Genomic DNA, 23741 nt, shown 5'->3' on the forward strand with positions numbered 1-23741 from the left:
GAACGTTTGTGTTTCTCACCTAATGGGGAAAACCAAATTTACACCAGATATAGATGTCATAATGTTACAGTGTTGCCTGCATTTGAATAGGTCCTGTAAGAGTCTAGCTGTCTGCCAGAGAGAATGGTTGTTTTTCTAAGGGTGTCTGTGATCATCTGCATATATGTAAAGATAAGGTGTCACTAGGCTGCTTTATCACAGCCACACCAAAGCCATTTCTCCTATCTGTTCATCCAGTTTTCCTCCTTCTCTTCTTAACCAAATTAAATGCTCTTTTTCCCTAACATGTTTGGTTCCATCTGCTTAGAGGATTGCAGGGACTGCCATTCCTTGTTTGAAGCCAAGGTCAATTGTGCTGCGCTGTTTAGGTCTAGAGGATGACAATTTATGTGCTGTGGAACTTCTTGGATCGCTGGGTGTGTTAAGCAGTCCTACAACTTCTAGATAGGGTCATTTTGCTGGTAGGAGCCTTTAGTGGGCTTTTCTCTGTTTTAATGACAGCATTGTGGCGAGGTTCCTGTTTTAGCTCCTTACTGATGGATGTTTTTTACGTGTCAAGTTTGATTTTTCTCAAAATGTTGTCATAAGTGTGTGTTAGTAAATTGGGTGTTCATAGATATTTGAATAACAGGGTGTTCCTGGAGGGAACAAGCCATGGGCCTTCCTGCTATATGAAATACTTTCTTCATGTAATTCATTAAAGGCACTTATTTGTGCTCCTTTGGTTTCTTGTGCAAACTACTTGGTAGGTGATACTAGATTTTGGGAGGTGTAGCCACGATAAGAACTTCAAGATCGCGTATGTCTGTACATTGTTTCTGTTTTTTGTAAAATGCAGAACTTGTGATGGAAATGAGATAGTTGAATAGAAGCAGTAAAAGCTGTCTTTTGAGAGCAAATGCCAACTCTGGCTTCTTAGATTAAATCTGAATGGTACAATTCCTTTAGCTGGTGGTAAAACTCCAGAAGTTAATCTTAACTCTTGCTTGTATTGGAAACATATCCATGTCTCCTGGACAGCAGTGGGAGCAGTTTGAAAAAGCCATGCAGTGCAAAGACAAGTATAGCTGAGACTGACTGTATCTCAGTCCTGAGAGTCCTGGCAGGCTTTTAGCTGCAGGGAAAGGGATTTTAGCACTTGGAACAAGGAAGTGGCTGGCTAGTAGGACTTGGGGTGAAGAGTCACATGTGTTTCAGCATCTCTCAGCTGACAGCTTAGGTATGCTTTTGTCATGAAGAACTCTGCACTGCATTTCCTGGTGGGCTGCTCCTGAGACTGAGCAGTTGCCATTCCCTGGTGTAAACGGTAGGATTTACCTTTTCTGTTTTCTCTCCTAATGCTTTAATTTGTGTGTTGGTCTCCATGGTTGGTGGATTTTGTGGGCAGTATTACTAAGACAAATACAAAAGTTGTGGAGGTAAGTTAGTGGTGGTGGAATCTGGTGCTTTCAGACATTAGGAGATGATGCAGCCAATTTGCTCATGAAGAACAATGTGCTTTGCAAATTGTGTTAGTTTAAGAATTATTTGTGTGTCTGTGTATTCCCTAGAATGGCATATGGCACTGCAAGGCTGGTCACAGCAATGTTCTGCTGTTCTCAGTATTAATCTTTTAGGAAAATAGTTTTTTGTTTTAATGGAACATGGCTGTAGAAATAAAAGTAAGAGCCTACTCATAATTTTTATTAAAGTAGATATGTGACAAAGCGCCAACTATTGGCTTTCTGCCTGCTGTACCTTCAGTGGGGAACAGAATGGATTATTTTCTGAGATGAGTGTTCTGAGAGTTGAGAAAAGCATAACAAAGTCAACAAAAGCTTTACTTAGTGGTTTTCTGACCTTTACATATTCCAAGCTAGAAGGAGGATGCTGAAAAAGGCCTCTGTCATGGTTATCTTAATGTCCATACTTAAGTGCAACTGCTCTTTGACTTCCTGCTCTGTGACATTTCAATAACTGGCAACCATGTGAAATCCACAGTAGTACAGAAATAGTTCAATAATAGATACCTTATAAAAATCCTTTCCTTTTTACGAGCTTCACTAATGCAGGGAAGGAAGTTGCTAGGTAGCTTAGACTTGATTTGTAAGGTATTTCTCAAGGGGCAATTTTCAAATACATTTTTGGTATAGAAGAGGAATACTAAATTTAAATATAAATACTATATTTTTAAAATATATACCAGTTATTTGTTCTCTTTTTAGATCATCCCCCAGAAACAGTATAATTTGCTAAAGTCTCCTTTCTCTCTATTAGGATTTTTCATAGGTGTTTGTTCTGGCCTTCTTGTATCAACCAGGGCTGTAAAGAAAGAAGGTCAGTAATAAAATGTTAAAACTTTCTGGGTTACAAAAGAAATCTTTGATTCAGTAAGAAGTGACTTGTTGCTAAAATAACTGAGGAGGTGTCTATTGGTTTTAGTTACTTTGTCTGTAAAACTCTTCTACTTTGTCCTTGAACCTCTGCTCTAGAGTTTAAGGGTAGGATGTATCAGAATACATCTTCTGCCTTGAAGGCAGTCAATTTCAAGTTAAGCTTGTCCTTGATGGACAGCAAGAGAAGCTGACCAAGTTTCAGAGCCCTGGCATAAATGTTTGTGTCGCAAATGTCCGAGCAGCGCGTGATGCTGTTGAAAATGCCAGTTGTGACAAGTGATTGGGAAGGACTCCAGGATACGGGTCAGTGTGGGGAAAGGGAGATGATGCACAAGACTGTCGGAGATGTTACTCCACAGTCTCAAATACTCAGATAAGGTCAGGGTTGATGTAGCAGCACGGCTCTGCAGGACTGTGGGTAACCAGGGCGCGTGTTGGGTTGGGAGCAGCAGAGTCTTAAAATGCTGTTGGAAAGGTGGTACAAGATGCTCTCAGAAGCACATTAGTTTTTCATTCCTTCGTGTAAGCCCTTTCCAGTGGACTTTTTCTGTATCAGTTAACTGGATCAAACAGCCCCTTGTTACACATCACAGTAAAGGCATTGTGAGAAACAAAGCATGATCACAGAACCCATGACTGTTTTCCTCTGAAAACTCATGTCTTGGCTCTGCTTCAATAGTTCATTATTATCGAAGTGCCTGAGGGCTTATCTGCCTGCAAGACTCACATGAGTGTTTTCTGTAGGCTAAGGCCATCCTTGAAAAGGCACAATTGCACATTCCTGTTCTTTTAGGAGTAAGTGTGATGTGCCCAGTACTTCTTGTACTACCACCTGAAATCGCATTACATTTTCAGAGATTATCGCATGTAGACATTAAAACTTCCTTAAAGCTCAGTGCTTCCTTCTTGAAGATCCTGTTTTGAGGTAACACTTTCTCATTTCAAGCCGAAGGGACTCATGAATTGGACAGTAATGGAAGTAATGCCTTTGTAATAAATGAACAGTTCATAAGTGTATTATTTGTTACAACAGTCAGAGTCACAGGTAACACTGGTGGTATTTGGGGTTGACCAAAGCATAGTTGCATAATTCCTATCGTAGAATGACATTTAGTCATGCTAATGATGGAGCAATTGAGAATTACTGGCACTTAAAATTAATTACTAGGCAAACATAAAAAGGAAAGGTGGGGAATATACTCATTACTGCTGCTTGCATCCGAGACTGCTTCTTCAGGGGATGTGACAGGTAATAGACCAGTACCAATGTATTGTGCTGGTTGTGGGGATCCAGTTGCTAAGCAAACATGCAGGATGTGTATGTGAAAACTGCTTCTCTTCAGGGATTGCCCAGCAGTCTTTATTCATCTTTGAGCTTTTGGTTTGTTTGTACTGAAATCTTGGATCATCTGGTAAGTCGTCTAGAGAATTGATTATATTAGGAAGCAAGTGGTCTGCTAGTGAGAACCAGTTCTGCTTTCTATTGGAAATGTTGAATAAGGAAGCCATGCAACTGGGGAGGTTTTAAACTGTTGGATGTAAGACTTTGTATAGAAATATTACCAGCACTTACTGTACATAATGTAGTATGTGTAATGTTGGAGCCAGATTTTCTGTCTTGTGTACTTCTTGCAGTATGGATGAAGTAGGTTGTATAAATTACAAGCCTTCCCTCCTCCACTGAAGTGCAATGAATGTCAGATTGAGGCTGTCATGCTGGTTCTTTACAACTCCAGCGACACAGGATCCTAAGATAAACTCAGCCTTCATTTAGGGAAATTTTTAGGCTTTAACAACATGCCATGAAGTGAAGCAGAGAAAATGGAAATGAATTACAGGAAAAGTCTTCTGTGTTCGTTGCTGTTTTCATGCTGTAATATTTATGTCATAGAGGATCTCTCCCAAGCTCTGATTTCAAACTCCCATGTGGACCAAAAGCAACATTTTATATGGCTTGACAAAGGTCCCTTTTCACTAACTTCAAGTGACCTGAGGCAGATTAACATGCAGATTAATGTATTTGACAGTAATAAATCAGCTTTAACAAGTACCGAGGCAGAGATTTGTTTGGCAGAGAGTTTGGATAAGATATGGTATGTGGAGTTAAGTTGAACGTTTCGTAGAGAATGATATAGTGGAGATGGTTGAAAATTTCCTGCTTTCCTTGGTTTTGTGCTGATGCATCTTTATGCAATTTAGCTGTAACTGTGTGGAGTTTTAGTCAAAGTTATCTGGGTGAGTGAGCCTACAAAAATGGAAGGATGTTAATTTAGATGAATGCATTCATTTTGTCATCCAGCGTGATGTAAATGTTTACAAGCTGCTGCGTAGGACACAGACTCCTTGGATTTTTTTCCCTCTCTGTATAAATATATTATCTAGTTTTTAGTTTTCTCGGAGAAACAGCCTTCATGTTGATTAGACATCTTTCTTGTAGGAGTCTTGGACTGTAACCTTTCCAAGCTTGAATACAAACATCAAGAACCAATGAGGAATCTGAGGTGAGAGAAATTGATCTGTGCTTCCTCATTTGTAGCACAGCTGTTTGTCAGAGAGCAGTAATAAATTAGAGCTAGGAGTACTTTGTGTGTTGGGGAAAATTATTGCATGGGTTAAGATAACTGCTGTGTGTTACTCCATGTGGAAGGTACAAGACCTGTTTGTTTCATTGTTCTCTGCTGTATTTCTCAGAAATTTGAATGTTTCTGCAACAAGGTGACTGACAGTGTGACAAGTGGGGCTTCCAAATTGAAGTTGCTTGTTGAGGTGAGGTTCAGGAGAATACAAATCAGTCAGAGACAGGACCGGAAGATGTCATTCTTTTTCTCTTCAGGAGGAAAACTGTAGCAATGAATCAAGGAATTAATAGGATTGGGGTTTTTTTGAAGGGTTTGTTTTGTTTATTTTTCAGTTTTGTGAGTTTTGGGGGGGGTGCTTTATGCATGGGGTTGGGTATTTTTGCTTAGTTTTTTCTTTTCCATTTGCTCTTACTGTTCTGACTTTTGTCATTGGAAATCAGTGGTATTAAATTGCTGTGTGTCAGTTTAAACACTATCCCTGAAAGAAATTAAAAGTCATAGTTAACAGATTTTATCTAATCTGTATGTAAGAAAAAAAAACTGGGGCACACTGAGTGCTTTGATTTCTTTAAGTCTCTGGAAAAAAGCAAGTTAATTCCATCGAAACTTGAAATTCCAGGATAGCTATAACTAGTAAACTATAAACTAGTAAAACTTCCCCTGGATCAGGATTCTGCCTTCATTGTGGAGTTGCTGCTTAGGCTTCTGCCCCCTGAGACTCTCTGAGCACCCTCTTGTGTGTAATCCAAGCAGGCTGTGTGATACCCACCCGTGTGCCTCCAAGCCCTGCTGTTGAAACCTCTTTGTGTTCTTGTACTTCACTTGCTCAATTTTCTTGCCCCTGTGTGTCACCCATGCACAAAGTGACAAGACCTCCTTGAAGGAGAGAGGCCAAGAAGCTTTGGGCTGGTTGTGCTCAGCAGGCTGTGTGTGTCAGTAGAGCTGAGGTGGGGGGGAGTGTGAGAGCTGTGCCCCGACCGTGTTCACGGCACGGTTCACTTGATGTGTCCCTGGCTGCAGGATGAAATCCTGACGTGCGTGTGCCAAATGTGCCAGCTTGCAGCACCTCTAACTGAGCCTTTGACTGTGCTTTGTCCCTGACCTTTCTAGTTATACCCTCTGAGTCTGCAGCCTGGCCAAGTTGCAGGACCACCTACCAGTCCCAGCCAAGCTGACCATTCAGGGGAGAAGAAAGAAACTTGGCAGCCACAGGGTTTTTCTGTCCCCTTGTCCTCTTACATAAGTTGCTGGCCAGAGCCTCTCAGGGTAGTGCCTACTGGCTTCTTGGATGCCTTTGGGGAACTATTGGTATTCTTTGGGTGCTTTGCCTGGTATCCCTAGGAAATTTTGTTTCAACCCTTATCCTTTCTTCTGTGGAGTTTTTTGTCTTCTGTCTCATAATAATTTTACTTCCTTCCTGTTGTATTTAGTTTCTGTGCATTAGGCCCTTTGCTGTCCTTCCTCAGAGAGAACTCTTTTAGTGAGTTTTTAGTGAGGATGTCCATCCCCTAAGGAAGAAAATAGCTTCAAACCATGAATGTGCAAGCTACATGACATAAATGCACCCTGGTATTCAGGGGTTTCTTGAGCTAAAGGTGGCTTCATGTGCTTAATACCCTTTGATGGATTTACCCTGTATGTTTGTCCATTTTCCCTGTGGATCCTTATCCTGTAACAAGAAGTTCCAAGGTTTACCTATTGCTGTGTCAAAAACGACTTTTTTGTGTTTGAGGTCGCCTAACGTGATCTGCTAACTCTGTGTGGCCTTGCCTTGGTTGATGGGCAGTGGTTGGTATCTTCACTTTCTCGCTGTTTGGGGTGGTGTTGTTGTAGACACAAAGATTAGGAACCCTTGTGCTGTGTTGAAATCTTAACTGCAATTTTGAGTGGTCACCTCTGGTTTTACATAAAGCTTGCTTTCCTATCACAAAGGAAACCTTCTCTCAAATAATTTAGTACATGTGTAAAATGTGATGTAAAACTTACGAACTATTACAGATTAACTAGCATATATTAAAGGTAGATACTAGATTTTGTATTTCATAAATTCAAGGCTTGTTTTACTTCTTACTTGTTTACTTAACTGCCAGCTGCTTGCTTATCTACGTAAGTCAGGACTTGCCTGGTTATCTGGGCAGGTCAATGGTCCTCCAAGGTTTTCCTTCTGCTTTTTCTAATGTATTAAATTCACGGCGCTGGTTATTGACTTTCCTTAGGACTTACAGCCTGTCAGTGTCTACTTTGTTTTCCAAAATCATATCTGCCACTACTGTGCTGTCAATACTGGAAGAACCTTTCATGCTTTCCATAATAGTGTACCTAGGGATACAAGTGGGGAAGGCTCTGTTCAGGTCTGACCCCCTGTATGGAGTTCTCAGCTGGAGAACTCAGCTGAGTACATCTTTGGCATACGAATTAGTGGCTGGCTTCTATATGTAGCACTCAGTCTCTGCTGAGAAGCTTGGCCTGTGTCTTCTGTCTGTCTGTGCACATCGGGTAAATCTAAAGAGCTGTGTTGCATCTTGGTCACAACTGTGGATATGGTAGTTTGTCTTCACATCAAAATTATATTTGATAGCTTATTTTTCTTACAGAGAGAGAATAAACTTATCCTAGAATGAGATCCTTTATTTGCTAACTCCATGGACAGTAGGTGTTGTGTCAGCCTAAGGTATTTTTTTCTTCTTTTCAGAGCAGTTGTATCTGTCTTAGTTCTCCATGTCTTAATACCCCTTATAGATGCAGTTGGGCTAGGGCAAGAGTACCTTCAGTAAGTATTTGAAAACTAGGACAAATAACTATTCAGTAGTTTGCTGACCCAGTTCTTGCCTTCTGCTCGTGTTCCTCCTGTCTGGGCCCTTGTCCAGGAAATCAACTGAAATTCCTGCCCTTCCTACTCTTAAGATTGTGAGGGCTTATTGACTCGGCCATGTTTCCTTCCTGTTCTTAGGGTTTCTTAAAGAAATGGAATGTCTTCTATGATGTCTGCAGATTCTTTCTGCAAACAGAAAGCACAGACAGTGAGTGCCTGGCTCACTGTTTTGTGTTCAGGTGCTGTTGTAGGAGAGTGTGTATGTGTATGAAAGGCCCTTAAGGTACAGAACAACACTGACAGGTCACTCCAGCAGTTCCCTCTCTGGGCAGAGAATGTTACCAGTTCAGGTGGCCCATTCGGTTGCTTTTCCTGGGGCTGTTTCAGACCTTGTTACTCTATTGTAATTTTCCTATAACACTGTAAAGACAACCATGGATGGAGTCTTGCATTCCTTCTCCTTTGTTGTTATGTTCTTTATGGTAAAGAGGAAGTACCCCTTGTGCATGTGGCTGTTTATAAAAGTAACATGCATGCAAGTAAGGCCAAGAACTTATTGTTGGTACAATGGAAATTTTAGCAGTGTGACTCAGTTTTTCTTTATGAACGTCTCCCTAATGATTCTAAGAAGAATGTGGCAGTTACATCCACGAAAATGTTACCAAACGCAGCTAAAACTGTAGCACACGGACTTTTTGGTTTCTGTCCCTTCTCTGTGATTTGTTTTCACCCTTCCATTGCTGCTCTGGGTCTTTAGGTCAGCAGCTTTGGACTGCTGGAGAGGGTAATGGAGGTTGTCAGCCCTAGGAATCATTTGTTGGGAGGGGTGTGATGTTGCTGTTCCCTGTTTCTTCTTCCTCCCTCCAGGATCCACTTGAGTTTCCTTGGTATCTTTGCTAATATGCTTTTATTCCTCTTTTCTTTCTTCATTGGTCTAAAGCTCCAGGTTATGTCTGAATTTACTATATACAGTGTCCCTTATGTATGTTAGTTACAATTTCTTTGTTACCCCTAAAGCCGGCTTTAGGCTACAGGCCTGCCTTTTTTAACTGTCCTTTAATGAGTTCTTTAGCTGTGGGGTCTCCATGTGGCAAGGCTGTGTCCTGTCTCGTATCCCATGCCTGTCCTCCTGTGTGCTGCATCCTGCCTCTCCACTGTTGTCACGCTAGGCCGGTATTTCTCAACATCGCTGAAAATTCCTCTTTCTGTGGAGTATAACTAGAGGTTGTATCACACCAAGGTAAGCAAAAGTCAATGGCATCTGGGCAGTTAGAAAAGCTCCTGTCACAGCTAAACTGCATAAAAGATGAAGTTGTGACAGAGGAAATGTGATAAACCTCAGTGCTGGCCTTGCGGCTCGATACGGAGCACGTGGGCTCCTGCTGGCACTGGCAGTGCTGCGTGTATGGGGTTGCACGTTGTTGATTTTCCCCTCGTTCAATGTCCCCAGATCCCTGCATGTCCCTTGCAAGTCTAGGAAGGGTGTGGCAGACCCTCTTGTGACTCCAGGCTCTGGAGCAGGAGTAAATGATCCTGGATAAATCCTATCTTTTGTATCTTACCTTGCCATGTGGGGATCTGTGTAGGTGAGAGGGTAGTCAGTAGTGCTTAACTGTGGTACACATCCATCACTGCTTACTGTAAATGCTTCACATAATGCTGTGTTTCCTTTTGTGAATTTCATAATTAGAGTAAATGCTGTATTTTACCCATGATAAAGACAACCTGGAGCTCTGGCTTCAACTTATTCTGTTTATGTGAAACTTAGCCTTTATTCCTGTTTTGTAATAAGAGATTTTTGTAAGTGTAAGCATTGTGTCTGTTTCCCTCGAGGAATTTGTTGCTTAATCTGCTGTTGCTGGTATTTTATGTTGTAAATTATCTTCTGTAAATAGTTTGCCAGAAAAAATAATCTTTATTTTCCTGTAATGGTGCTGATTGTCATTAATCCAATGTTACAGCCAGTCCCCGTTGTACTTAGCAAGCAGTGTAGCTCTGTTACCAAAGGGTGGATGGCAATTACATGCTCCAAAGTAGGGACACAGTATTTTTTTTGCACTGGAAGTATCTAGAAGGTAGGTGCTCCTCATTGCCCAGCTCATTTACAGCATTTTTTTACCCTCAACTCCATTGTGTGTTTGGGGGACTTTTCTGGTTTTGAGGGGGGTTTTTTGAGTTGAAAGTGATGTGGATCACATACACACACCCCCATCACCCCCCCCGTGGTTATCTGAATGCACCAGTAAGTAGTGCCAAGTTGTGGAAAACATCTAAGGTGCATATTCACAAAATGCTTCCTGATTACCTGTAAATGAACATGAGGCATGTTTATGATCTTAAGCTGTTTCAAACTTAGAATTTACACTGGTATCGCTGTACTGGTTAGACCACAGACTGCAGCAAAAACCTCTGTGGGGAGCACAGTGGTACTAGCAAAAAGTATTTTGGTCAAACAAACCACAGCAAGATGATGTTTTGTGTGAGTGTCTTGGTCTAGGACCTGCAGATGTGTTTTGAGTTCAAGCTACATCCCCACTTCATTTTAGCAGTATATTCTCATAAGTAGACTGTGGGTGTTTTGAAATCTCTCCTTAGTCACAGGACAGTAGAAAGTAAAAGATTAACTTAACATTTCTACTTTTAAATTGTGTCAGTGTTGTCTTATGATATCAGTGTCTTTGGTCTTGGTTCAGAAGTCAAGATGATTTTGAACTATGTTACCACAAAAGATATTTGTGTCTGAAGGAGTGGCACTAAATGTAGAGGAGACTAATGTTCACATCAGCTTTTCTTAACTCTCAATAATATTTGTCTTTTAAAACTGAAATTATTCTCTGGCCATTGCATTAAGGAAGTTAAAATAAGTAATTAATAAGTAGCTTTACCCGGTCTTACGTGGAACTTCAGCCACTTGACTAAATCTGCTTCTAATTGGCATAAATTAGATGCAGTCCTAGTTATGGTGGATCTGCTTCTTTTCCGTGAATTTTGGTGGTTAAGAAGGAATCTGAAAGATGATGCACCGCTTTTTGATCCTAGACTGATACAATGCTGTGGATGTTATTTCCAAAATGTTCTTGTAGAATTTTTGGTCCAGAAAAGTAGCAGCTTTTTAGTTGTCTGACTTGTGACAAAACAACATCATGGCTTTTGAGGAGAGGATGTGCTGCTTTCAGCTGAAGAAATGCCATTGCTGAGGGCAGCTGAAGCAGTAACTTCACTTTGTTCTTATTTTTTTACTAATATGGGAATGCAGATATTCTGTAGACCAAGCCTGTCAGACACAAAACAAAACACTGATGAGCAAGCTCACAACCTCATGTGTAAAGCTTATCAAGATTATTAGTAAAACTAGAGAGCAGGTGCTTCCAAAAACTGGGAAGAGTGTCAGCTTTTTACAACCTGGCCTCCGAATCCTGTGAGCTCTATTAAAAGTAGGGACCTTGGTAAGGTGTCTGGTTTGCTGTGCCAGGTGTGGTCTGCCCTGGTCGACAGGTCATGGTAAAGGCCACAGTGTGTACATATATAACGATTAAAGGTTAGGGCCAACAGATAACTGCCAGGCTTTCATTAGGTTAGGAAAATTCTGCCTATAATATATGTAGAGTTAAACCTTTGGGGCTGGGGTACTGCTCTTTGTCACGTTGTCCACGCTGCTTCCCCGATAGTGCGTTGAGCCAGTGCACTTTATGCGTTCGACGGCATTTGTGTTTTACGGGGCAAATGATGATCTCATTCCCCTCCCCTGGTTAATGGTTTTCCACGCTGTCACCTGGAAGGGCTTGTGACAAATATCAGAGTGCCTCTGGGGTGGGCAGCTGTGAGAAGTGGAGCTGTTCATTGCCCAAACAGGGGAAAGTGGAGCTGCCCCCTCTGGGCACCAGCCAGGCCTTAAATCTGCACAGCGGTGGCATCTAAATAAAGAGGTCTCCAAGCAGGCCAGTAAGGAGCACTGAAAGCAGCTGTCCTAAGGATTTGCCGGTGGAAGTTTGCAGCCTGAAATGTGCGTATTCCTCTTTGGTTTTCAAAGCAGGGCTGCAGCGTTTGTTTTTGTACAGTTGCTCCGGGCCTTGGAGCATTTTCTTGATCTGTAAAAGATCTTGATTCAGTTTTTAGAGATTGAAACACAGGCTTCCTAGGAGGAAGGGTAGGGGAATATTTGTCTCTGGATTGCTGCTGTCTTGGTGCCCTTTACATTCCCATGCAAAGATTCTCTCTGTAGAGGGGTTAAAGGAATGTAACCTCAGTTTCACGGTCTAGCTCTGGATTTTAGTGCCTGCTCCAAATACTTTGGTTTCTTCATCTTCACCCAACAGTTTTGTGAATTGGATGTCCTTGAGGCAGTAGCTAAAAGTATGTATTCTGAATTTTCACTTAAAAGAAAAGTGATGTTTAATTTCAGTCTTTCACTTCTAGGCAATCTGTGATCCCAAGTGTTACTAACATAAAAGAACTGCATCTTTTTGTTGTTGGCAGCCATGAAGCAAGTTGGTGTGAGTAGCATGCCACAGAAATAAAATCATTAAAAGGCAAAAGATGGAATGTTTTTCACTTGGAGAAACAGCCATTTAATGAAAAGTGAACCAAAAGCAGGTTTTCCAGGTCTGGGCTGTGGATATTTGTGGAATGTAATGTGAAAAGAACTTGAACTTCTGTTCTTAGTTTTGTACTGCTTTTGTGACAATTCACTTGGTTTTGGTTTATTGAAGAGTAGAACCGATTTACAGCAGTCATCCAGTCTGTAAGGACCGGACACCGTGCTCTGGGGGTGGGCCAGCCTCTGACATAACTCTTAACCCAGTTAAAAAACTGGGGTCCAATTTGCAGTACAAATTGGACAAATGTAACAATGTAATGGGATCCTCTGAAAGGGAAGCATTTCGATAATGCAGGCAGGCTGCTGGCTTGTTCCCTTTCTTTGCATCCAAATGCATCAGAATGTGCTTGATTGTTTGCCTCTGCAGCCTGCTGTGAAATAGCTTAGGCTGAAGCGTCCAGTGACAGTTTACAAGTTACAAAGACAGCTTTTTGGCCACTGACCCTCTGCGGGAGTCTAATCTTTGTTTTGTAGATGCCTCTTTATCTAGGGAAATTACATCAAGAAAAGAGGTGTTGGATTACTTCCTCATGGCTCCTCATTGTTAAAGATGACCTCCAAAGAATTTTTACAGCCTGATTCGTGCTTTTCCTTTAGGGTACATTGAGAAAACAAAGTCTTCTGTGAGAATTTCCTTCTCCTCCTGTTTATACATACCCTTGTTTGCTTTGTTTTTGACTGTAGCTTTAGAGAATATTTGGAATGTTAACTGTGAATGTTTAACTCCTGAATTGAAAATGACAGCTCAATGGTTGAAAGACTGTTAAATAAAAAAAAAAAAAAAAAAAAAAAAAAGATAAAAATCCTGTATTTCAAGTTGGCCTTACTGTACTATTTGTGAGGGACTACTTGTGACAGAAGCTCCCTACCAGGGGATAGTACTAGAAATACAATGTGCCAAGAAAAGTGCATTTCAATCACTATGCCTTGTTTTGCTCAAGGTAGCCAGAATCAACTGTTTCATAGGCACAAAATTCCCCATCGCCCTGTGTAAGCTGTGTTCTTATCCCAGTCAGTCTGTCCATGGGTTGTAGTGGAAGTGCTCTGCCATTTGTGCCTGTGCTGACAGTTCTGGGAATGGAATTGTGCCTATTCTATTCCTGAGGCCTTGCCTAAACCGCTGGGGATTTGATAAAGTCTCACTGTTCGATCAGCTTTGCCCTTCCACTGGCACGGTTGTAGCTGCCATGGCACGTGGACACTGGCAAGGCAAAGTTTGTAGACTGATACAGCATCTCTTACAAAATTTTTTGGGCACTCAAGCCCTTCATTAAACATTAAGCATTAATGAATATCCTGAGAAATGTGTAGCCTGAAATTTTCACGATAGTCTTTTGTTCTTTTGATAAGTTCTGTTAGAGGGAATGAGCTAATCTTAGGAAGAACCATCCACTGTGTATACATTGTGCTGCTTTAATGGATGCTTTGGAAGAGGATTATCAAGGAAACAGCATACAGTGGATGCCATTGCCTACCTGCACAGGAAAGTTTCTGTCAGAAAGGCAGATGAGAGGGGAGTGTAGGGAGAAGAATTTTCATTTTCCTACAGGCAGAATTAAATACCTCCTGAGGATCATTCTTGTGCTGCTTACAGGAAAGAACATAACTGATGAGAGTGGAGTACTGGAGAGATTGCTTTGCTTAGGGGTAGTGGGAGGTAGTCTGACCATCCAGGCTGTGTTGTGTCCTAAAAAGGGAGTGACAGATCTTTTAAATTTAATTACAAACACTACTGTTAATGCGTTTGCTTTGTTTTACTACCATGTGTCATGGTTTAGCCTAGGCAGTAAATCAGTCCTTGTGCCAGGTGAATTCTGGGAGGTTAGAAGGGCTGTGCTGCTTATCCTAGGGAGTGTCATATAGAGAATAATAGCATTATCCTGTGGTGCTTAAGTTTGTGTAACTAGTCTTTCCGTATCAAGGAGTGAAAGAGTGTCCTAAATATGCCGTAGTTGTGGGTGTTGACTCCTGTGCCATTGCACAGTGGCAGTGAGTGCTGGAATAACACTGCCTGCTAGTTCTGTTTGGAAAGATGGCAGGGCTGAGCCTCAGGCTGGCACTGACTGTCCTCGTGTGGGGTTGGCCACTGCTGACCGGGCTGGAGGGGGCAGCTGAGGCTGCTCTAGGGGGTGTGTGGCAAGGCAGCAGCACACAGAGTTGGCTGAAGGAGTGCCTCGTTTTGTGTTTATAGGCTGTGTTTAGAACTCTGCTTCTGTTAAACTGCTAAGTCCTTTCTAAAAGCTGACAGAGCATCTAGAAGTTTTCTGTATTAAAAAACCCAACAGACCAAACTCTGTAGATGCTTTTCTCAGCTTATTTTAAGCACAGCAGGAACTCACTGATTCATCTACATGCTGATATTATGTATGCAATCATTAAGTAGATTTTAAGTCATAATGGCAACTTCCTCTTTAAATGGAAGCTAATTTTAATGAAACCTTTAATTTGCATGCAACAAAAAATGTTGAAGGACTTTATTTATGGGATTTATCATCTCAATGAAACACAAAGCAATATTTTCCAAGACCTCAGGTGTTCTATAGATTTCTTTTTTCTAGTTTTTGTTTTTGTGAACTGTGCAATCTTAGAATGGGGCAGTAAGTCTCCTCACAGTGTTTCAACCATCGTCTTCTAACCGCTGCTACTGACCATACTTAGACTTCCTAATTTCTTAAGAAGAGGTCATTGTTCACTGAGCTGTGAGTCATAGAAACTTTAAGATAGAACTTAAAGACCACCTATGCCTTTCCTGTTCATAGTCTTCACTGCTTTCTTTCACCTGTGAACAGATATTTCAGGCTATTAGCACTTCTGTGTTGGCACCTTCCTGTTGCATTCAGTCATGTATTTCTTGCTGTTGTAGTACATTTTTAAAAAGAACTAAGACCCAGTAGAGATGCTTTTGGATTAGCTTTTATCTTGCTTACCTTTGCATGCTCATTTAGGGCAAGCATATTTAGCACTAAGAGGATCCTGCATGAATGACATGGAAACATCTTAGTTCACTGAACAATCCCACTGTATTTTCAAGAAACAACAACCTCTATTCCTGCAGAGCTCTGAAGACCAGCTCTACTGCTGAAGGCAAATCTGACTCGCTGGAGGTGAAATGCATCTTTTATTTTTAACCTTAGTGAATGCTTGGCAGCGAGTGCTCGTGCAGTAAATCCTCAAGGTCTGATGTAAAAGTCTCTTGGCATTCCTGTATCTTGTATTAGCAGAGCCTTTCGCAAGCATCTCGGCCAAATGTGGTTCAGCGTGTTGTGTGGCTGTACTTCATCCCAGAGCATTGCTCCCACAATGTCACAGAGGTGATGTAAGGACAGGCCATTAGGCAATATAGTGGTAATGCAGCACACAGGGGCAGTGCTATTGCTTAAATCTGGCAGAAAGAAGAACCAGTAAAGCTTGCTGGTTAAACGTCTCATGAAATTGCCCAATCTGTGGAACGAGCTAGGGCTGTTAGTACTGACTACCTGTTTGAAAAGTGTGGAATAGCAGGTAGGGGGGTGTGCCTGTGTGTAACTGTTGTTTATAAACAGCTGCTCTGCTTACTTGCGTTTTTCTGGTTTTAGCTACGGTTTCAAATTGGTTCAGTGTACTTGTTGTGGTCTAACCCCAGCGGGCAGCTAAGCCCCGCACAGCTGCTTGCTCACTCTGCCCCGCTGGGATGGGGGAGAGAATCCTAAGAGTAAAAGAGAGAACCTGTGGGTTCAGATAAAGACAGTTCAGTAAGTAAAGCAAAAGTTGTGGATACAAGCAAAGCAAACCAAGGAATTCATTCACCACTTCCCACGGGCAGGCAGGTGTTCAGCCATCTCCAGGAAAGACAGGCTCCATCACATGTGATGGTTACTTGGGAAGAAAATTAGCTCTATCCCAGCCAAAACCAGCATAGTGCTGTACTGAAATGAGTCTCTTACAGGCTGCCTTTTAGATTAAGGTGCCTGTTAGCTTAGTTTCAAGCTGTAGTTGTTGTTGCATACTCTTTTCTTTCTTACATCAGTTTTGCCAAATGGCAGTGTGATTATGCCTTCATGTTTCTTGCATAAAAATAGAATTGTGAATTGGCTGCTTGAAATACGACAAAAACAGTCAAGATTTCAGTTCTCTGGCTTTCTAAATATTTGTTCCTGCTCTTAAAATCTACTTGCTCAACTTCTTCATTGAGCTTCCTGTGTAATGTTGCTAAACTTCATCTTAATTCTCCTGTGGCCCTTGTGTTTACCAAGTAAACAGCTGTGGCTGTTTTAGATGTTGCTTCTCAGATGGAGGTTGCTGACCCTGTAGTGAAGGTAGCAGGAAGGTGGGGATGCCATCTGCTCTACTGTCAGATTGTCACCTTACCATCTTGGGTGATTAAAGCAGTGTGCCATACTGAAATCGGACAACTTGGTATCATTTAGTTCTGCAGAGTCTGTTACCTGCTCATTAGCAGCTCTCTCCTCTGAGGATTGCCAGGCAGCTGAGGGGATATAATATTACAAACTGCTGCAGCAAAATTACCTATAGCCCATTTGTCAGAGCTGAGAATTACCTTGTAGTGATCATATGTAAATGAAATGAGTTCCTGTAAGGACAGAATACATTATTTATTGGCTTTTTGGAGGTGACATTTTATTACAAAACTGCCAATATCAATTCCCTATCTTATATTTTTAATTTTCCCTCCTACATTATGACAAATTTCAGCATCATTTATTGGCCACTAAAATTCCAATTTAATTATGCATACTGGCAAGTTAAAACTTGTTAGATGGGTTGTCTTAATGTAGTTATGTGTTAGTAACATCTGAGTACTTAGGTGCTACAGTAATAAGAATGACACCAAGTGATTAGTGCAAAATGAATAGATTGTCATTCAGAGTGATTCTGAAGCCTCAGCTGTGGCTTCATTCTCATAATACATTCTGATGCTTTGTGGCACTCAGATTGTTCTCTGGAGATTGTGCCTCCCAAGGCTACCAGTGTCAAACAGGTATCTCTTAACTGGCTGCTGAAGTGACACCACACAGTGATGTACAAAACAAATGTGACCAATAATACTCTTGGATGAGGGCTCAGATTAACAGTTGTCACCAAATTTCTGTAAATTTGATCAAATCTTTAGCATTTTGAGTTAAATTTACCCTGAATCCTTTTTGCAGTGTTGTAAGTGTAAAATACCATTACTTTTCTGAGTAGAAATCATGGTTATTGTTTTCTGGGGGATTTACCTGTTTCTGATGGCTCAGATAAAATGAACAGTGTTTAAATTTGTGTGCTCTAATTCCTTGCACAAGTAAAGGTACAAACCCGTTCCTGGCAGTGATTGTGACCGTGTTAATTCAAGCAAGGGAAGCATAACTGCTCTGTGTGCTACTGCCCTCCTTGCAGTCTGTTTAAAATTAGTTGCTGCTTGAGCTCTGCTTGAGCTTTGCTTGATTGCTATAACCAGTACTTAATGTCCTAGTTTTGGTGAAACCTAGACTGGATAACTGAGCTTGGGTATGAGCTTCATACCTGCAAAAAATACAATAATTGTGGAGTACTTGTGATAAGTAGATTATTTCTAAATAGTATTTACAGCCTGGTGCTTGCAACTTTGTAGAAATAATTCATAAAAATTTGCTGTGGTTTTGTAGATTTACTGTTTTATGAAGCTCACTTTTCTATCATCCTTCAGAGTTGTGTTTCACTTGTGTTAGGGTATGAAACTGTTAGTGGTCTCAGGATGAGAATTCATTATCCAGCAGTGTAGAAATCTGTGTAATTGATCTGGTGGGAGTTTGGGCACATATAAAAGCAGTTGTTGTAGCTGTTTGGTAGCTCGTAAGCAAGCTCTTCTTCCAGCCAACTTTTGCACTCTTCTTTTCAACTTCAGTTGAGTTACACAAACCATTTGTCTTTCAGAGCCAAGGCATAATCAGCCAAACTGAACCAATAAGAAAGAGAATATTTGAGAAGGCTTCCAGCATCTCATGAATGAGCTAACGGAACTCGATAATGCTGGTTCTCCAGAGCCAGGTCTACGGCTCAGAAAAGGACACATGTCTGACACTGCAACAACACAGGCAACCTTTGAAGAGGACAGCTCTCAGGAGAGCCTTCTTCTAGTGGAGCCACCACTGTCTTCTGATCAGGAAAATGTAAGTCATATGATTGCCTGTTAGGCTTGATAGGAAAAATGAGTTTTGACATAAGTGCTTCAGCATTTTAAATAGCTTTCAGAAATGTGGACCATGAGCCTACAACCTTTTAATGCCTGCTAAATAACTGTAATAATACCAGGAAGATTCCAGAAGTATGCAGTTGAATGTATGGGAACTTGGGTGACAAGACTGGGCATAACTAGTTTTACCAGCTTTTCTGTTTTTATTTTTTCCGCAAAGAAATGGGATTTGTATTGGTTTGTTCTCTGCTGAGATGCTGCTCATACAAAAATATTTTTGTTCTGTAATTTTCAATTAATTATAGGTGAAAGGAGAAGTATTGACTCCGGCTGCATATAATCAGAACCTTGGCTAATTGATATCTTTCTGATGATTAGGACAGAAAGATCTGTTTGCAAGCATTCCTGCTGGAATTAGACTAAACAATGCACGATATCCTATCTCAGACAACAGCCAGTAACAGACTCACAAGGAAGAGCAAAAGGATGGGGAAGCACCTTGTGTTGCTTGCCTCAGACACTCTCCCAGCCTTTAGCAGTTGGTGCCTCACACATTTTCTAAGCCAGTGGCAGTGTTTATAAATTTTTGGTGCATGAACCTTTGGAAATTTTAGCAGCCACAACATGCAGAAAGGCATCTGCAGCTTAATCAGGTGTTCTACAAAGACAATGTCTAAGCACTGGACAAAAGTACCTTCTGGTTAGACAGTTCCAGAAATGTAATTAATACTTCTCCCAGGATATATTCAGGTAGATATCAGCATAGTTAAGTGGAAGAGGCCTTTGTCTTAGACTCACTGTCCAGTTTATCATGGAGTAATGAGTTTACTGTATCAGCTCAGTCACAGCAACTGTGTGGTTTTAGCCAGCAGCAAACACATGCCGGTGCTACTTAATGTATGTTGGGCTGTGGCTGTAATTGCATTTGCCACAAATTCTGGGTGTGTGCATGGCCCCCCGTCATGGATCAGCTGACACGAGAGCTGGTATTTGCCTTCTCAGCTTGATGAGTTGGAGCCCTTACAGAATTTAGTTCTGTGCATTCTTGTAATGAGAAGTCAGGGTTGGTATTCATGTCTAGTAAGCCAAGCCAAGGCGCTCGCAGCTGTACTGCTGTGACTTCTCTAGGACATTCTCAGTACCATGACAAGGGAAATACCCAGAGTCTTCTTCTGCTTTGTAGAAGGTTGTGAAGCACGTGTTTAAGGTGGAAGGCCTTGGCCAAGACTGGTTAGAAAAAGAAAAGTTGAGTTGTGCTAGCAGATATTTTGAAGTTACATGTTTATCTGTTGGTGTTTTTGGGATCATCTGTTTTGAAGGCTGTTTTCATTCTTGCCTCTGACTTTCCTGGTTGAATAATGAGAGTTACCTGTTGCCTGTGGATAGAATAGCCAAGGTAAAAGTCTATAATTGGTTATGTGCTTTAATTCTTTCAGTACATTTGCTTAGCTACACAGAAATTTTATCTGGATGAATCAGTGTTTAATTCTAACATTTTGGAAATGAAATGATTGAAGTACTTTCATTCCCTCTTTCAGACATTCTTAGCACATGTTGTCTTTTTGGTTTTTTGCTTTCATCCATACAACAAAAGTTTGTGGGTTTTTTTGTTTTGGCTCACTACAAATGTTTGGTTTTCTCATGTTTGATTTCTCTTTCCTGGTCTTCTAAAGTGCTGTCACAGAAATTTGTTTTCGCCATTTGGGCCTTGCTGTTCTATCTTAATCTGTATCACTTTGTCTGCCATAGATGGCCTCCTGCCTTTTTGAATTGTTTTTTACCCTTTTATTCCTGTCCTCTGTGATTTCTTGGGTTTGTTAGTATGATGTCTTTAAATTGTTTTTTGTCTTAAAAGGCTGAATAATTGATGCTTCTAATGGATCATCCCAAAACACTTTGCTGTCAAAAGTACCAATATTGGCTTGCCAAATGGCCTTTATTATGTGATATTTTGCAGTGTTCCAAATAATCTGGAAAAAACGTTATGCTATACATCTTCCTCTGCCTTGTGTAAGCCTCAGCACAGCTGTTGCTCGAATGTCAGCTAGGATTCACTCTTCTGCTCTGCTGTGCATTCTGGCTCTGTGCAACTGTCTCAGCAGAGAGACTTATTAGTTCATTAGCATGACTTATAAGTTCAAAAGCCTGGTTTTCCTCTGGTCTGGAAGAGGTTCATGTTTAGATAACAGTAATATAAGGATATTGTTCTTGGCTAGATGGCAATAGTACTCAGGCACTCAAGCTAAACATAGCCTTATAAAAGGTCTCAAGTAGTGCTCACTGCATCAGTGTTTAGTGCTAAATGCAGCCACGATGGAGCTGATGGTAACAATTCCTTGTTGGAGGAGGGAAGTGGATGAGGGCTGTGTAGTGTCTTGATGGTAGAACCCCCATCATCATTTAATATGCTATTAAATGCTTCTACTTAGGAAAAGCTTTTATCATAATAAATATGTATTCTAAAATGTACTGGGCCTAAGACTTGAGGTATTAGTGTAAAAATGTGTACCTTTTTATCCTGTGATAATATTGCCTTGTTTATTTTCCCACTGCCTCCTATTACCCTGCTTACACCATTGCAGCTCTTTACTTATATAAAATCTTCTCCAAACTCTCCTGTACAAGATTCCTTTCCCTTTCCCTACTTGTATATCCACTTCCTGCTCCACTTGTAGAAGTAAGCAGTCTGAGCTCTTAAGAGGTAGTAGTTGATTTTGATGAATTATTTTAATAGTCTTTTCTAAGGAGGAAAGCATGGAAGCATGTCATTATGTTGTTCAGAATTATTTTCCATCTTCCTCGCAGCTTGCATTATATACTGTGTACTCCTCATTTTGATGGGCCAAAATATTGGTCCTCATAACTAGTAAAGCATTTTCTTGGGAAAGAAAATGGAGATAATATTAAGAAATAAGATTTACTCCTAAAAGTTTTTTTTCTGAGGCTTTTGACCCTGGCACCAGTAACCTACCTGGAAGGTTGCATAGCTGTGAGGTAAAAATTAAAGATCTTACTTCCTGTAAATTGTAGCATTCAGATACATGTAGCAAAGAATTACTAGCCATATTGAACATGCTTATTCAAAATAATAATGACACAGCTGCATCCTTCTGCCAGTGCTGTTGATCTGCCAATTATATAGTGATTCCTATGAGAAGATACAAGTCATACATCATCAATATCCTATTTATACCCAAACCTCTTAGTCTGTGTTTTATTCCATAACTCTGTTCTCTCCTAGAGTGCAGAAATGTCCACAGATTATCCCCTCTTCCAAGTACCAGTTTCAAGGACTAGATACACGTCTTGCTATCTTTAAACATGAAATTAGTGTAGTGGCAGGTGAGTGGTGAGCCTTCTGTGATTTGGAGAAATAGTAACCATTTGTCTGTATGGTAAGCATTTGATGATGAGAAAGGGATCAAGCAAGCTGCATAATTCTTCTCATTCCTTCAGCAGTTTAAACCTTTTTTCCTTTTTCTGGTTTACACTATGTGCTGATAAGGCATTTTTCAGCAGGTGCTTCCCTCCTGTAGCATCCTGGATTGCCTTGCCTTGGGGACAGCATCCTTTCTCCTGTCCCAGAGTTTCTGTGTCTTAACTGCCTTTGCAATTCCATCAGTGATAGTTCCTAAAGAAATCTCTCCTGCTGTGACTTTGTTAAGCTGACACAATCAAATGCATGTGACTTCTTACAATGTGATGAATGGGCTCTTTATGCAGCCCAAAACCCTGTGCTTGACTCTTTCCTTTTGTACTTAAACCTGTCGGTGACAGGAGGTAAACAAAAGAACCGTTTTCTTTCCCTTTGTTTCAGTCATCTCATCGGGTTTTCCGTGCTTGGATGCCGATTGCTTTCATCTTCCATGCAGTTGAGCTGCGTTGTGCAGTTGTCCTGTGTGGCACCAAAATGTGCCCATAAAGTGGAGACCTGTTGCTTTGAAGTGTTTGGTAACCTACAGTAAGGTTCTGGGAGGAGGTCTGTGTAGCCCTCAAGTCATCTGAATGGGCAGAAGAAATTTGGGTAAATACTCCTCTGGATTGCTTCTCAAGGGAGTATGGGCTTTCAAAGGAGAACTTAATTGACCTCCGACAAATTTCATGATATCTCCATGTACCTACAGGAGTCTTTCTAGAACATAAATACCAAAGTGACTTGAAAGAGGAAGGCAGAAGGATGTAACAGGATTTCAGGTACAAAAGAGAATTTCTAGAGTAATTGAGGGTGAGCAAATGACTCAAGGCTTTTAATTTGAATCCTAGGACTTACTCAAAGCCTTCTCTGTAACAGAAGTGTTTACATGTTATCTACGGAAGCAGACTACAGACATACTTTTTGGTATTGCAGAAGGGTGCATGTAAATAAATGGAATCGTCAGCTTGGCTTTCTGGTGCATGCCAGCTGAGTGAAAAAGACTGAGGTGAAGTCTTGAAGGTCAAAGGGAGACATTTGAGTATTAGGAATAGTCTTTCTGGAGCTAATATTTGTTAATTCTGATGGTGTGAAATTTCATCCTTTGTAGATCTACTTGCAAGTTTAAACCATTTAGCTTTCTTTTCAATCTGGCGTTTTTCTATTGGTTCTTTGGGGTTATGATTGCAAAGTTGGCATTTGCTTCTGTATTTGCCTTCTTCCTTCATTGCATTGCAGGTTTTATAGGTAGAGTGTGAATGGAAGAGGCCTGGCAAAATCAAGTTTGAGGTCCCACCAAAGCACATTTCCTTTTATTTTAAAGCTGATTGTGTTCAAATGTTGTTGTTCTGTAGATTTCTTTATTACCTCTTCCTTTCCTCCATTTTTGCAACTCTTGGGAAGAAATATTATTTCTTTGAAAGCATGTGAGTTGACATTTTGCTTCAGATCAAAAGATCTTAACATCTGCATTTCTCCTTCACTTGCTGTTCTAAGAACTGGAAGTAATGTGAATTTTACTCAGACTCCTAGTCACTGAAGTGCTTGAGTAGAGTAGGTTTTTTTTTTTTTTTTTGTACTGTAAAGCATTTTTGGATACACAGAGCAGAATATCTCCAAGTATTCCCACTTAGACAGTATGAGGACAGTGTGACACGTTTATGGAGATGGTTTCCAGGCTCCACAGGCCTGAGTTGGTCAGATGCTGATGCCTCCCTTGCTGGAAGTTGATGTGCCTGGGTTATGAACAGACTGTGAGAGCTTGAAAGGCTGCAGAAAAGGCAAACTGGTGACCCAGTCAGGCATTCTCAGGCA

General features: G+C 40.9%; 1 protein-coding gene across 5 annotated transcripts in view; it reads left to right on the top strand.

Annotated features, from left to right (window-relative positions):
- The window catches only part of ADIPOR2 (adiponectin receptor 2), a 45081-nt gene that overhangs the window by 4389 nt on the left and 16951 nt on the right, over positions 1 to 23741 (top strand). For 2 of the 5 annotated variants that reach the window (XM_082280764.1, XM_082280766.1), the window contains exon 2: positions 18256 to 18491. In XM_082280764.1, coding sequence (XP_082136890.1) covers positions 18324 to 18491 — 168 coding nt within the window. In that variant the 5' untranslated portion in view covers positions 18256 to 18323. Of the gene's footprint in view, positions 1 to 4812; positions 4877 to 5123; positions 5142 to 11649; positions 11770 to 18255; positions 18492 to 23741 lie in introns of those variants that run through there. The other 3 variants (XM_082280765.1, XM_082280768.1, XM_082280767.1) reach the window with 3 other exon arrangements.

This window comes from Coloeus monedula, assembly GCF_965178545.1.
Source record: "Coloeus monedula genome assembly, chromosome: 4".
Classification (NCBI taxonomy): domain Eukaryota; kingdom Metazoa; phylum Chordata; class Aves; order Passeriformes; family Corvidae; genus Coloeus; species Coloeus monedula.